The 15,153-nt window shown below is 57.8% G+C and overlaps 1 protein-coding gene across 1 annotated transcript; it reads right to left on the reverse strand.

Moving 5' to 3' along the window:
• Positions 1 to 585: 585 nt before the first annotated feature.
• Positions 586 to 2,192, reverse strand: LOC133925319 (cationic peroxidase SPC4-like). The gene is made up of 3 exons (XM_062371248.1): positions 1,848 to 2,192; positions 1,532 to 1,717; positions 586 to 1,381 (listed from the first exon to the last, which is right to left on the reverse strand). The coding sequence occupies exons 1-3, from the start codon at positions 2,175 to 2,177 to the stop codon at positions 770 to 772; spliced, it is 1,128 nt and encodes a 375-aa protein (XP_062227232.1). The 5' UTR covers positions 2,178 to 2,192; the 3' UTR covers positions 586 to 769.
• Between the last annotated feature and the right edge of the window lie 12,961 nt (positions 2,193 to 15,153).

The raw sequence follows: 15,153 nt of genomic DNA on the forward strand, positions 1-15,153 counted from the left end.
GTTGATCTTCATTATTCAGCACTTGCAGTCACCTCTTCAAGAAATGCTCCAGTGCTATATTTTGATGTGCACAAACCAAGCACCAGACCTTTCAGTGGGTTAATCTTCAGTCTTTGTACTTGTATTCTTTTCTGCAGGAAATATTTCGTTACTATCTAGTGTAGATCACCGGACTATCCGGTAAGATCCTTAGCCTTATCCCCTTTGTCAGAAATGCTCCGATGAATTCAACACATAAATCACCAGACTATCCGATGAGACTATCAGTCTCTGTGTATAATACTCTGATGAGTATAAACTCTACCGCACCGGACTATCTAGTAAGGTTAATTCTCTTTAAGATTTATTCAACTTAATCAAACTTTATCCCGACTATAATGACTTCTTGATATATTACATCCATAAGACTTACTAATATACTTAATAAATATATTAGTCTCAATAATTATATTATTATTAATTATTAAAATGACAATTATTGTTTAATAAGATTATGTTCGCTGCGTTCTGCCGGGTGGTCGGCTAGTGAAAATCAGGCATGAAGATGGGCGACGCAAAATTTCAGAGGGAGGAATGAAAAGGAGGTAGACGAAGGGAAACCATTTGACCATGCATGCAGGTCAAATCGACCTTATTACAACGATGGAACAAACTAGCTAAAACGAGCCATGCTGAGGACTAAAATGCACACGCTACTAGGTAGCTAGCGTTGCACATTGACGTACATGCTGCTGAGCTGAGGTGACCTTGCTAGCTAGCTAGCTAGCAATTACGCATCAGCCGCGAGCCCCTCGTCGCCGGCGGCGTCGAGGCCTGAGACCCGGGAGTTGCGCGCGGCGCAGTTGAGGCGGATTTCCCCCGCGTTGCCGGTGAGCACATCCATCTGGCTCATCTTCACCATGGACCTGGAGAACTGGTCGAAGAAGGCGGCCTGGTTGAGCGAGAAGCGCGTGGCCATGCGCTTGGTGGCCGGGTGGTTCATGAGGCCCTGGTCCGACTTGAACAGCCCCTGCTTCGCGATCAGGTCGAAGTAGTACTTGTTGTCGAAGGCGTTGGGCGTCCGCACGTCCAGCACCTGCGTCACGGTGCCCTTGGGGTCGTTCGCGCACTTGGCGGCCAGCTTCTGCCTGAAGACCGGGTCGATGGTGTCGTCGGCGTTGGGCGGGAGGCGGTCGCTGAAGGACCCGCAGTGGCCGCGGCCGACGGTGTGCGCGCCGGAGAGCGCCACGAGGTCAGCCGTGTCGAGGCTGCGGTTCTTGAACGACTCGATGAGCGTGGGCACGTCGGAGAAGGGGGCCGGCAGGGTGCCGACCAGGTCGCGCGATGCCGGCGCGAACCCGTCGCGGCGCCCCAGCGGCACCTCGAAGAAGGGCCCTCCGGACTGCATCGATCATGCATGCACATGCACATGCACGCGTTAGTTATTCGGCACGCACGTTTCAGTTGAACACACGCACGTACGGCATACATATACCGTACTATATATATATATATATATATCAGGGCGTTGAGGAGCTGATCGAATACTTACGGCGACGACGGCGTCACGGGTTGCGAGCGTGGTGATGTCGGCGCAGGAGACCTTGGGGCCGCAGGCGGAGTGGACGGCGGCGCGGATGTCGTCGATGAGCTTGAGCGCCTCGGGCCGTAGCGTCTGGTTCGGGAGCTCCGACTGCTCGCTGCTGGACCCGGACAGGAGGAGCGACGCGTCGCAGCCCTGAGCATGGATAATTGGATTGGATTGGATTGGCTCAGATTAATAATTAATTAGTTACGCGCTACGCAACTGCATGCATGGATAATTGCACGCACGCACGCCCGCCCGAATGGAATGGGACCGTACGTACCTGCGGGAAGCAATCATGGAAAAAGATGCGGATGAGGCCGGCGGCGATGCCGACGTCGCGGCGGAGTGCCTCGGTGACGTGCCACCGCACGATGCCCTCCACGGACGGGCACGACGCATCGTAGAAGCTCCAGGAGAGGCCGGCGGCGAGGGGCTCGTTGACGGTCACTGTGGCCGACGAAAGGACGGCGCATAGTGAGGAGATGGCCAGGACGACGGCCGCTGCTCTGCTGCGGTTTGCCATTTTGCTTGCAACTGAGTAAGCAGAGCTCGAAGGATCGCTGCTGCCTGCTCGTGTGTGGCTGGCACGAGCAAACAAAGCTATCATCATCTCGTTATTTTATAGGCGGTTATCAGTCGTCGATCTCATCCACAAGTTGCAATTGCATAGGCTACTAAAGGTAAAGGTGGATGGATCAAGGCAAGGGTGCCTTTCGATCAATTCGTCGCTGGCTTAATTTCCTTGCAGCTTCCACATGCACTGCACCTACCTAATCACGGCCCTGCTCTAAATATCTCCAACTTGTACGTTTGTTAAAGAAAAAGCTGACCATTGTCGATCTCGAGCGGTTCCTTTTCTCTATCTATTGTTGTCCAAGCCGTGCTACATCTACGTGACGCTGCTCAATTACAAGGTCGATTGGTGCACTTGCAAGTTGCAATATGTTAATCTTGCGGTGCATCCCGAGATGGCTACCGCAGTATGTACTCGATTAGAGTGGGTAGTAAAGGAGTTTTTTACTCAGTTTGAATTTTAGTCTAGATTTAGTATCCAAAACTAAATAGAGTAATTTTAACCGAAGGAGTTGTAATTTCATCTTATTAGACTATTGTTTTGTGTGGGTTGTATGTATCGGGTTTATATTTTAGATTATGTTTGTATGTATCATAGCTATACAGAGATCGAAAATAAATTTTTATGTGATTGTAATAGTTTGATGTAAAATAAAAATTATTAAAGCTCCATTTATTAAAAAAATCTAACGGAGCTGCACGCTCCACTGGTTGGAAAGCTACTACTGTGAGACAGGGCGGAGATAGACAAGAGGGTCCGGCCCGGCGGCTTTGAAAGGCAGAAGAACAGAGCAATGGCGAATTGTTTTTCTTTTCCCCCCGAAAATTCAGATCGACTGTTTTTTTTCGGATGATGCGGTGCGATGTCTGCCACTTGCAAGAGAGAACCCTAAATTTTCGCCGGACACGTGCTATTTATTGTGATCTACAACATGAATCCAGTCAGAAAGCCAGGGCATGGGTTCCTACGGACAAACGTCAATCTAACTCTTCTCTCCACAGAATTATTTTTTCATGCATGCATGTGCATTCCATCGATCCACTGAAACCTAACCTGTACGATTTTTTAGGAAACTACTCCAGTCAACATTCACAGAAATTCTAGACCTCAGAATTGCTATTTTATTACAGAAGCTCGTGGAACGGCTTGTAGAAGCGTGTGCGATTCCCATGCGTGAAAATTGTTTCCGCAGCTTCGGATAAAAATTATGGTGTTTTGATCGGCGTATAAAGTAGGATGATGGTACGTATGAATCTCTGCACATCCGTCTGATTACACTTAATACGTCTATATCTATTATCTTAAATTTTAAAAGTTTTTCAACCCTCCTCAAAGATAAATGTTGAGAAATCGATATTACTGTTTCTTACTGAGTCTCGAGTGTGGATAACAGCAGAGCACTCGATCCAAAAATCTTTCGACTGGATACTCGGAACATAGTCTCTTCTTATTCGATTATTTTGACTGCGAGTTCGATCAACCTTACTCGATCAGGTTTAGACTTGACGGTACTCGAATAGGTGCTTGTAGAAATACTCCCTATTGAGTAAAGTTAGGGAGTTACTGTCGAATATCTAACTATATAGTATATACATAGAAGAAGTACATCATATACAGACGGCGTATGTCATGAGTATACTTAACAACTCTAGATATTATGGAACCGAATTCGTAGTACGTGATACGTTCGGAATCTGGAAGGTATATACTAGTAAGACCTTGATTGCTTATCCAACTTAAGAAGACTAGTATCCATGACAAATCTATCTACTTAGACGATAAGGAAAATGACTCTCTATCGATTACGGTTGGATATGAGGTGGCACATTACCCCCATACAAGAAGGGGACACAGACCTTCCGGGGGAGGCTCTCTTTCTCTCAGCTATTGGAGGCAGGCATTAGGACCTTAACGTGGGAGGAACTCGACGACTTTAGCCATAGGTTAGACTAGATCCGATCTACTTCTTGTAATAGGTTAACCACATTATCTGTACTTGAGTGAATACATATACACAATCATCCATACAGGACATATGGCATTACTCCCACTGGAGGCCCAAACCTATATACATCGTATGTGTCTCGTTTCATGTTTGATCTTTGATCCATAAAGTTAACCCCATTATTTCTAGATGTATTATCAGAAACAAATTCTTGATAACATTTATCAAAAAAAAAAAATCTAGCGGAGCTGCACGCTCCACTAGTTGGTCCAGCCCGGTGGCTGTCGGAGGATGAACTCCTGTCGCAGGGATCCCGAGAGACCCCTTTTTAGAGATTCGGCCGGGGGGATGATCCTGAACGAGCTTGTCTGGGAGATAAAATGGGAGCGGAAATAAATGCAGCGGCCGGTGGGAGATGATCGTCCTAGTGCAAGAAAGATGGGTGCACCGGGTTTTAGACAGGTTCGGGCCGCACGAAGGCGTAACACCCTACTCCTGTGTGAGTGCTATATCTTTTCTTGAAGGGAATTCTTCAAGGATGTATCTGGTTACAGGGGTAAGCTGTTTACAGAGAGCTTGAGACTCTCGTGTTCTAGCTTGGCTCGAGCTGGTTCGAGCGTGTGCGTTGTCGGGCTTTTTTTTCTGTGAATGTCTCCGTCTCTTATTCACGTATTTTTCATCCTTTCCTTTTATAGGTGCGCCGACCTCGACTTATCCTGAATGGGAAAGAGGGGGCGCCCGTGCCAACGTGCCACGGAGAAAGGCGTCATCATTCCGCTTCGGCGAAGTGACAGGGGCGGTGGAAAATGGCGGCGTGTATCCGACCACCCGCCACTGTGGAGGTCCCCCAACGCCATTAAGAGGGCCCACCGGGCAGCCGCAGAGGTGCCCGGTGCGCCCACCCTGTCTTGTCCTTCTGCCGGGGCAGGGTGGCAGGCGGAGCGCTTCGATTCTGGCAACGTTATCCCGAGGCACCCGGGTGAAACGGGACGGGACCCGTGCATTAAATGGACCCACGCCCCCCGGTCAGAGCATGGCAGGGTCTGACATTGGGGCGTGGGCAGCTGAGAATGTCAGGATGTCAGGCCGCGTGTGCCTATTAAATGCGGCATTCGCGTCTTTGACCGGCTGACACCCCGGCGAGGGGACCCTTTGGGTCGTCGAACGATCTTGCGCGAACCTTCGGGGAACTGACTCCTCGGGGGCTGCCACGTGCAGCCCCCGAGCACCCTCTCCCGAGCACTCCGGTGAGACCTTCGGGGAACCGAGTCCTCGGGGGCTGCCACGTGCAGCCCCGAGCATTCTCTCCCGAGCACTGGGGTGAAATCTTCGGGGAACCGAGTCCTCGGGGGCTGCCACGTGCAGCCCTGAGCACTCTCTCTCGAGCACTGGGGGGAAATCTTCGGGGAACCGAGTCCTCAGGGGCTGCCACGTGCAGCCCCGAGCACTCTCTCCCGAGCACTGGGGGGAAATCTTCGGGGAACCGAGTCCTCAGGGGCTGCCACGTGCAGCCCCGAGCACTCTCTCCCGAGCACTGGGGGGAAATCTTCGGGGAACCGAGTCCTCGGGGGCTGCCACATGCAGCCCCGAGCACTCTCTCCCGAGCACTGGGGGGAAATCTTCGGGGAACCGAGTCCTCGGGGGCTGCCACGTGCAGCCCTGAGCACTCTCTCCCGAGCACTGGGGGGAAATCTTCGGGGAACCGAGTCCTCGGGGGCTGCCACGTGCAGCCCCGAGCACTCTCTCCTGAGCACTTCCTTCCCGGTACTTGGACTTCGCGGATCATCGGGGAACTAGGGTGCTCTGGAACCAGAGGCGGCGGTCCCGAGCACCTTCTCCCGGAACTTAGCTTCTTTTTATCTCGCAGGGCGGACCTCGCGGGATGGTGACGCGTGGCGGATGGTCGGCTCGGTCTCGGGACTTAGGGACCCCTGGTTCCTAATACACCGACAGTAGCCCCCGGGTCCATTGGTTAGGCGACAGGACAGAGACTGTGAATGGGCCCTTCGTTGCGGCCGAGGCTGGCGCGGACGCCATGTGGCAAGCTTTCGAGAGGTGGCCCTTGCGGACCCAGACCTCAAGTACGCCCCCAAAGGGAAAAAATGAGTGGACGCGTGTCCACACAACTTCCGAAGGGTATGATGACCATACGGGCGGCACGCGCGGTCGCCGCCCAGATCGAGGAAAATACGCCTGGCAGCCGCTGACATCGCGCGATCGGCGGGAGATTCGCCTGGCAGTTGCGTCGATCGAGGCGACGCTTCGCCGAGCGAACCGTTTGGGCGGCAGTTTTTGAACTTTGAGATATAAAAGGGGGAAAGGATCGGTCCGTCCCCCTCTTTACGCTTTCTCGCACCTGTGCTCTTGCCTTCCTTGTGCTCCGGAGCCCTTAGGAAATTCTCAGGCGACCGGAGCATTCTTCTTTCTCTCTCTCTCTTTCCGCCACCAAAACACCTTCCATCCTTGTCGAGATGACGAGGGTTGGAGGAGGACGCCGGGACAAGGCTTCGGACAGTATCCTGCCGGAGTCTTGTCTGAGGAACGAGGATGCGGCGGACAAAATCAGAAAACTGCTGGTGCCGGAGGGGCAAGAAGGTGCTGTGGTGGTGAGGCCGGCGAGCCTGACGCCGGCGACGACCGTCCCTAGGCGGATCGTCCTCTTCACCTCCTTTGTGGCGGCGGGGTTGGTGCCGCCGTTCTCCACCTTCTTCCTGCAAGTGCTGGAGACGTACGGTATTCAACTGGTGCACCTAAGCCCCAACTCTGTGGTGGTGTTGGCGACTTTCGCGCATCTCTGCGAAATGTTCGTAGGGGTGATGCCGTCGGCGACACTGCTTCGTCATTTCTTCGTCCTTCGGCCGGTGGGGAAGAAGAGGGGGCACTCCACGGCGGACGTCGCGGGGTGCTGCAACCTTCGGCTCCGGGATGGCCTGGGGGATCATTACATTCCCCAGGTGCTGCGCAGCAAGTGGGAGGAGTGGCGACGGGACTGGTTCTTCGTCGACGTCGATCCCCACAAGCGCCTCGAGCTGCCGGAGGCGGCGGCGGAACCTCGGCGATCGACGTGGGAGGCACCGCCACCAGAAGACGCGAGGCTGAAGCCGGTGTTGGAGCGCATCCTGGAGCTGCGCGAGTCCGGGCTGACCTCCGTCATGGTGGTCGTGGACTTACTGCGCCGTCGGCTGGCGCCCTTGCGAGAACGGGCCCGGCCGAGCTGGTTCTATACCGGGCCGGAGGACATCACCAGGACCCAGATCGGCGCGAGCTGGGATCTGGGGCAGGCGGAACTGCGGGGGATGACAAGGGTGATCACCGGAACGGAGGATATGGGCTGGACGGAGCTCCCGTGGCCGGAGATGGCGCTCTGCGCCAACCCCAACCGGGTGGCCATTATGGCGGGGCTGCCGGAGTTCGATGCCCAGGGGCCTGTGGACCGGCCAAGAAGCCGGAGTCCCGAGGCCTCCGAACTCCCCGAGCTGGAGGAGCTACTTGGCGAGGAGGTCGCTGGCAGCTCGGCGCGGGCTGACGAAGGGGTCGCCGCAGGCGGCAACCGCCGTGTCAGGGAGGGCGCCACTGAAATCGTCGAGGAGGTGGCGCCGGGAGATCGGGGAAAGCGTCCCCGGGCCCTGATCCTAGTGCCAGACTCTCCGCCGTCGCCAACGGCAGCGGCGGCATTCCCGGTGCTGGAGCCACGCCTGGTGCGGATGGGGCCTGCGCCGGCGCCCGCGACCCGCATGGCGGAAATCGAGACCCGCGGGGCGGCACCCGAGGCCCGCGCAGAGGTTCAGCCGAGCCCCCAGCGGAAGAGGCGGCGGGAGGAGTCCGGACCGACGGCGCCGGACCCGGACATCAGGCTCCCAGCGGCCAAATGGCAGTATCGGTGAGTCTCCTTTCTTGCTTTTCCATGGGCATTTCTGGCCCGAACTAAGCTTCGGCGTTTTTCATTTGTCTCCCGCAGGCCGGCCGCAGGCGCTACTGCGACGGAGAAGGCGCGGGCGCCGAGACCAGAGCCGAGCCCGCCTGCTGCCCCGACGGAGGCGGGCACCGGAACGACGGAGGCGCCAACTGTCGTGGCGGCCCGCGGGAGAGAGGCGGAGATGGCGGCCGAGAGGAGGACGGAGCAAACGTCCGGATCCTTGGCGCCGGCGGAACCTACCCCGGACGCGGAGAGCCCGGGGCGGATGACGGTGGAGGTGGACGCTTTGCTGGGGCCAGCGGACAGGGCGGCCGATGCGGGAATGCGGCCGCTGTCCGAGTCTTCGGCGCCGGCGGAGCCTACCCCGGGCAGGCAGAGCCCGGGGCGGATGACAGTGCAGGGCCCTGCAGAGAGCTCGGCCCCCCTGGAGGCACTCTGCGGAGAAGCCTGGGCCCCACCGGCGCCCGGCCAGCCCGCCGACCCTTTCCTGGCCGCCATTGAAGGCGTCCAAGTAGCGGTCGGGCGGCTGGGCGCAGCGGTGAACGCCAAGGAGGGGGAGCTTGAAGCCGAGCGCGCCCGCCTGGCGTTGGAGAAGGCGCAGCTGGCGGGCGCCCAGGAGGAGGCCCGTGCGGCGGCCGCGCGGGAGCAGAAGCTCCCAGAAGATATCCGCGCGGAAGCCGCGCGGGAACAAGAAGTTTTGAAGACCGCACGGGCAGAAGCCGCGCGGGAGCGAGAAGACGCCACCCGCCTGGCTGAGGCGTCGAGGCAGCAAGCTGCCGAGGCCCTTGCCAGGATGGGGTAGGCGCAGGAGAGGGAGGTAGCAGTCGCAGCCCGGGAGCAGGCAGCGGAGGAGCGGCAAGCCGAGCTGACCCGCCGGGAGGGCGCGGCCGAAAAGACGCGCGCCGACCTCCAGCGCAGGGAAGACGACCTCCGGAAGATCAGGGAAGAGATCCGCCGTTGGGTGGAGGACGTTTCCCTGCGGGAGGTGGACAATGAAATATCAGCGTCGGAGCTCGGTGTTCGGTAGGATTCAGTGACTCAGCAGGAGGACGTGCTGGCCCGGCCGGAGGGCGAGCTGAGTCACCGAGAAGGCGAACTGAGTCGTCGAGAGGGCGAGGCTGACGCGGCGGCGGCGGCCATGGCGACCAGGGCGGAGCAGAACGCAAAGAACGAGGCGGAACTGACCACCCGTGAACGCGCTTTATCCGAGATGGTGGCCAAGACGAAGCAGGCTGCCGCCCCCGCAGCAGTTGGCGGTTCTTCCGGTCCGGTCGGAGACCAGGGACTTGAGGCGCAGCTGCGGGCCGCCAAGGAGAAGCTCGAGATCGCCTTTGTCTCGCGGGTCAACCTAGAGCATATGCTGGAAGACATACTCCGACGGATGCGGCGGGCCGTAGAGAAGGGTGGTCTCGGACGGCTCGTCGAAGACAAGAAGGGCGACGGCCCCGCACGACAAGTGTTGGGGCTGCAGCAGGTCTACGAGCGCCTCGAGGCCCTGCCTTGGGCAGTCCAGGAACTTGCCGCCCGGGAGGGACGTGGCTTGGCACATGCAGTGGCCGAGCACGTCCTGGCCTGCTACCGAAGCAGGGACCCAAACTTCCCGCTGGAACCAGCGCGGGAGGGAGTGGTCGAGGCTGAGGGAGAGGCCGCCCGGGTAGCGGTCCGGAGTACCGCCGCCATGGTGGCGGCCGGCTTTAGGCGAGAGGTGCCACCGCCGCCAGCCCCCGGGGACGACTCAGAGGATTCAGTCGACGCCTCTGCCGCCGACTAGATCTTTTGTAGCCTTTTTTCTTTTGTTGTCTTGATAGGAGTGAACCCTTAGAAAATGCCTTGTATATATCATGTGATTATTAATGGCAGCTTTTCCTTGGGCTCACAACTCCAGTTTCTGTGAGTGTTTGATGTTTCTTCTGGTGTTTTGTCCGGAAGTCCCGGGGAGTACTCAGTCGGGCCGTTCCTGACCTTCCCGTCCCCAAGAATGAAGTTGTCCTGATCGCTGTTGCTGGCGTAGTCGGCCTTCGAGCTCTCGTGAGTCCGCATTTGCCTAAGTTAAGAAGCAAAGACACAGACTTCCTTGCCCGGGAGATAGATCGATCCCGCTCGGAACACGCCGTGCCTAGTGAATAATTTTTCACCTTGCGACCACTCAGTTAGTAGATGGGAGACACGTGCGGGCGAGAAAGTGACCAAGAGTCTTCGTTGTTCGGTGGTGCCCGGGCTTAAAACGGGCCGGACCGAGCACTGACAGCCCACCCCCGAGGCCTGAGCTCCGGACTACTCGAGCAGCTCGAGCGATAGGATTACCCAGGGCACCCGGGGACTCGGTAGTGCTCGGGGTCCTTAAAAGCGGACCGAACACCACGACCACCATGAAGGGCTTCGGTCAGACATTACCGCACGCGCGGTACTCCTTTCTACAAACCGCTCTGTCGTTCTGGGAAAAAGTAGACACGCGGTAGGGTTTTTGCGTGCGAGGAGATTAAAGCGCGAGAGCCCCCGAGAATGACTCGGGAATATAAATTTACTGAAAGCAGACTTGTCTGAATATAATCACTCACCGGACAGCTGTCGGCCTTCCGACCACCCGATCCAGGAGGGGTGTGCTTCCGAGCTCGGGTGCCCGGGGACTTGATTCTTTCAACGGAGCGCCCGAGCGCCCAGAGGCATACGAGGCTCCTGGGGTCGGGTGATCTCGACCACCCATGCCTAAGTGGTAGGATCACCCGAGGACCCTTGGGGCCGACCAGAGACCGGGGCAGTGAAGCCCTCGCGGCCGAACTGCTCGTGATTGCCAGCCTGTGACTTAAGAGAGAATATAGAATTTCTTCATCTGGTGCGCTCTGTTAGTGCGGTACTTGCTATAGACTGCTCTCGTTTTCGACCCGAGACCTCTTGAATACCCGAACCGGCGGACAAGAGCGGACAGAGGCATAACCCAGAGGTCCTATGGTCTGGTGGCGCCCGGGTATGACAAACCAGACCGAGCACCGACAGCCCGCTCCGGGAGCCTGAGCTCCGGACTACTCGAGCAGCTCGAGCGATGGGATTACCCAGAGCACCCCGAAACTCGGTAGTGCCCGGGAGCCTGCCACGACACCGAACACCACAGCCTACCATGCCGGACGTAAGTCAGCGGCGACTGCTCGCATGCATACCGATTGGGATTCTTTTATCAGCGGGGAAAATGAGAGAGCGAACTTTATCTCACACAACCGAGCACCTCACCAGACAGATTAAACATACGGAATCCAGAAAGAAAAATATCTCGACGCAGCGATTGCTTATTGAAATACCGAATGTACAATATTTACAAGGTTGGGTGATAGCGACTTACACAAGGGGCGGAGCCCTTGGACTGCTTGGACGGGGAGAAGCCCCCGGCCTTGCCGACCTGAGCTGCGAGCACGACCATCTATGGGTAGAAGCGTCGGAGATGCTCGATATTCCACGGATTCGGGAGTGGCTGTCCTTCTTCCGTCGCTAACCTGAAAGAACCTGCCCGCGGGACTGCGATCACGGTGAAGGGACCTTCCCACACAGGGGACAACTTATTCATTCCTTCGCGCGACTGGACGCGTCGGAGAACTAGGTCCCCCACCTCGAGAGACCGAGCCCGGACATGGCGCAGATGATAACGCCGCAGACTCTGCTGGTACCGAGCCGCCTGGACAGCGGCACACCGCCGGCGCTCTTCCAAGTAGTCCACGTCGTCGCGTCTTTGCTGTTCCTGCTCACCCTCAAAGTATGCATGCACTCGAGGGGAGCCCAGAGTGAGCTCGGAGGGGAGGACTGCTTCGGCGCCATAAACGAGGAAGAACGGAGTCTCCCCGGTGGCGTGGCTTGGTGTAGTCCGATTAGCCCACAGCACGGCTGGCAGCTCGTCCACCCATCCCTTCCCGTGCTTAGCGAGCACGTTATAGGTCCGGGTTTTGAGGCCCTTCAGTATCTCCGCGTTGGCGCGCTCGACCTGCCCGTTACTCCGAGGATGAGCGACGGAAGCGAAGCAGAGCTTGATGCCGAGATCTTCGCAATAGTCTCCGAACAGGGCACTAGTGAACTGGGTACCGTTGTCGGTGATGATCCGGTTCGGGACGCCAAAGCTGCTGGTGATGCCGCGGATAAATTGGAGCGCCGTGTTTTTGGTCACCTTGATGACCGGGACCGCCTCCGGCCACTTGGTAAACTTGTCGATGGCGACATATAGGTATGCATAGCCCCCGATTGCTCGGGGGAATGGACCCAGAATGTCCAAACCCCAGACCGCGAAAGGCCATGACAGGGGGATGGTATGAAGAACCTGAGCTGGCTGGTGAATCTGCTTTGCATTGAACTGGCACGCCCTGCAGCGCCGAACCAGCTCGGAGGCATCCTGGAGAGCTGTAGGCCAGTAGAAGCCTTGCCGGAAGGCCTTCCCGACCAGCGTGCGGAACGATGAATGGCCACCGCACTCGCCCTCGTGGACCTCAGCGAGAAGATCGCTGCCTTCTGCCCGAGAGATGCATTTCAGGAGTACACCTCCTGCGCTACGCCGGTAGAGATCCTCATCTATAATGGCATAGCGTCTGGACTGCCGAGCAACTCTTTCGGCAGACGCCTCATCCTCGGGTAGGAACTTTTCTTTCAAGTACCATCGGATGTCAGACATCCACGAGGCATCTTGAGAACATTCGGCGAGCGCAGCACACTCACCGGGCGGCGACGCCCTGACGGGGCTTCCCACCGAGGGCACCGCCGGGGTCCCCTGAATTGAGCTCGAGGTTTCCCCTTCATCCTGTTCGGCAGGCAGGACGTACTCCGCCATGTTATTGGATGCGCGGAACTGCAACTGCACGACGTACCGGAGCTCTTCACCTGTTGGGGAGGTGAGAACCACTCCGGCCCCTGCGCCTTTCAGCGAGAGGGAGCCGTCGAAGTGCATGACCCAGTGCCCGGGCGCGTCGTGCCCGGGATAGGCAGAGATCTCTTCCGGGACAATGTAGGGGACGGGCGTCCATTCCACCAAGAAGTCGGAGAGCGCCTGGCTTTTGATTGCCTGGCGACTGACGAAGTGTAGGTCGAACTCCGCCAGCTCTACCGCCCATTTGACAACGCGCCCGGTGCCTTCCCGGTTCCGGAGAATGGGTCCCCGTGGATAAGTGGTAACCACCGAGACCTTGTGCGCCTGGAAGTAGTGGCGCAGCTTCCGGGAGGCAATGAGCACGGCATAGAGTAGCTTCTGCGCCTGGGGATATCTTGTCTTGGCTTCCCGGAGGACTTCGCTGACGAAGTACCCGGCGAGCCCGGACGGCGACTCCACCCGGGGGGCTGCCGCAGCCCCCAGGCTTGGTGGCACGGTCGGGGCTGGCCGGGCACTCGGGCTCGATTCCCTGGTTGGGAGGAGTTGCGAGGATAGGTGAGTGGTCGGGGGCCTCTGGGAGCTGGGACCCAGCATCCGGCCCTGAACACTCGTCGCGCTCTACCACTAGCACTACGCTCACGACCTGAGGTGTGGCCGAAACATAGAGCAGTAGGGGCTCACCTTGAGAGGGAGCCACCAGCACGGGTGGCAAAGTGAGGTACTTCTTTAGATCGCGAAAGGCCTGTTCGGCCTCCGGCGTCCAGTCGAAACGACCGGATTTCTTCAGAAGCTTGAAGAGGGGGAGTCCTCGCTCCCCGAGCTTGGAGATAAAGCGCCCGAGAGCTGCCATGCAGCCGGCGAGACGCTGGACCTTCTTGAGTCGAGCCGGGGGTCGCATCTGCTCGATGGCCCGGATCTTCTCTGGGTTAACCTCGATCCCTCGGTCAGAGACCAAGAAACCAAGGAGAAGTGAGTGGTCGGGGGCCTCTGGGAGCTGGGACCCAGCACCCGGCCCCGAACACTCGTCGCGCTCCACCACCAGCACTATGCTCACGACCAGAGGAGTGGCCGAAACGTAGAGTAGTAGGGGCTCACCTTGAGAGGGAATCACCAACACGGGTGGCGAAGTAAGGTACTTCTTTAAGTCGCGGAAGGCCTGCTCGGCCTCCAGCGTCCAGTCAAAACGATCGGATTTCTTCAGAAGCTTGAAGAGGGGGAGCCCTCGCTCCCCGAGCTTGGAGATGAAGCGCCCGAGGGCTGCCATGCAGCCGACGAGACGCTGGACCTCCTTGAGTCGAACCGGGGGTCGCATCTGCTCGATGGCCCGGATCTTCTCTGGGTTGACCTCGATCCCTCGGCCAGAGACCAAGAAACCAAGGAGCTTGCCCGCCGGCACCCCGAAGACACACTTCTCCGTGTTGAGCTTGAGGCAGGTAGAGCGGAGACTGTTGAAAGTCTCGGCAAGGTCCTTGAGCAGGGTGGCGCGGTCTTGGGTTTTGACCACGAGATCGTCGATGTAAGCCTCGACGTTGCGGCCAACCTGTGAGTCAAGAGTAATACGAATAGCGCGCTGGAAGGAGGATCCAGCGTTGCGCAGGCCGAAAGGCATTGACATGTAGCAATAAGTCCACACCGGAGTGGTAAAAGCAGTTTTTTCCTCGTCCTCTACGGCCATGCGAATCTGGTGATACCCAGAGTTTGCATCTAGAAAGCATAAAAGATCGCATCCCGCAGTTGAATCTATAATTTGATCAATGCGAGGTAACGGGAAGGGATCTTTAGGGCAAGCCTTATTTAGGTCGGTGTAGTCCACGCACATGCGGAGCTTGCCGTTGGCCTTCGAGACGATGACTGGGTTTGCTAGCCAGTCGGGGTGGAGGACTTCTCGGATAAATCCGGCGTCGAGGAGCTTGCTGACCTGCTCGCGGATAAACTCCTGGCGCTCTGGCGCCTACCGCCGGACCTTCTGCTTCACCGGGCGGGCGTCCGGACGCACCGCCAAGTGATGCTCGATCACCTCCCTAGGGATCCCGGGCATGTCGGACGGTTGCCAGGCAAACACGTCTACGTTAGCCCGAAGGAAGGCGACGAGCGCGCTTTCCTATTTGCTGCCCAGGTCACCGCCGATACGGACGACCTGGGTAGCGTCTTCGCCCACCACGACCTCCTTCGTTGGAACAGAGGTATCGGCGGTGAGTCGGGGTTTGGATGAAGAGGGTCCCGGGCCCCCTGTAGAGCCATCGACCTCGGCCTGCGCTGAGACCAGAGCCATGTATGACTGTTCAGCGCAGGAGACGGCGCCCCCGGAGTCGGC

The sequence above is a fragment of the Phragmites australis genome, chromosome 7, assembly GCF_958298935.1.
Source record: "Phragmites australis chromosome 7, lpPhrAust1.1, whole genome shotgun sequence".
In the NCBI taxonomy this organism is placed as follows: Eukaryota; Viridiplantae; Streptophyta; class Magnoliopsida; order Poales; family Poaceae; genus Phragmites; species Phragmites australis.

Coding starts and splice junctions, on each gene's coding strand:
- LOC133925319 (XM_062371248.1), bottom strand. CDS start 2,177: ATGATGATAGCTTTGTTTGCTCGTGCCAGCCACACACGAGCAGGCAGC. Junction 1,718..1,847: donor TCCATGATTGCTTCCCGCAG/GTACGTACGGTC, acceptor ATCCATGCTCAG/GGCTGCGACGCGTCGCTCCT. Junction 1,382..1,531: donor CCCGTGACGCCGTCGTCGCC/GTAAGTATTCGA, acceptor TGATCGATGCAG/TCCGGAGGGCCCTTCTTCGA.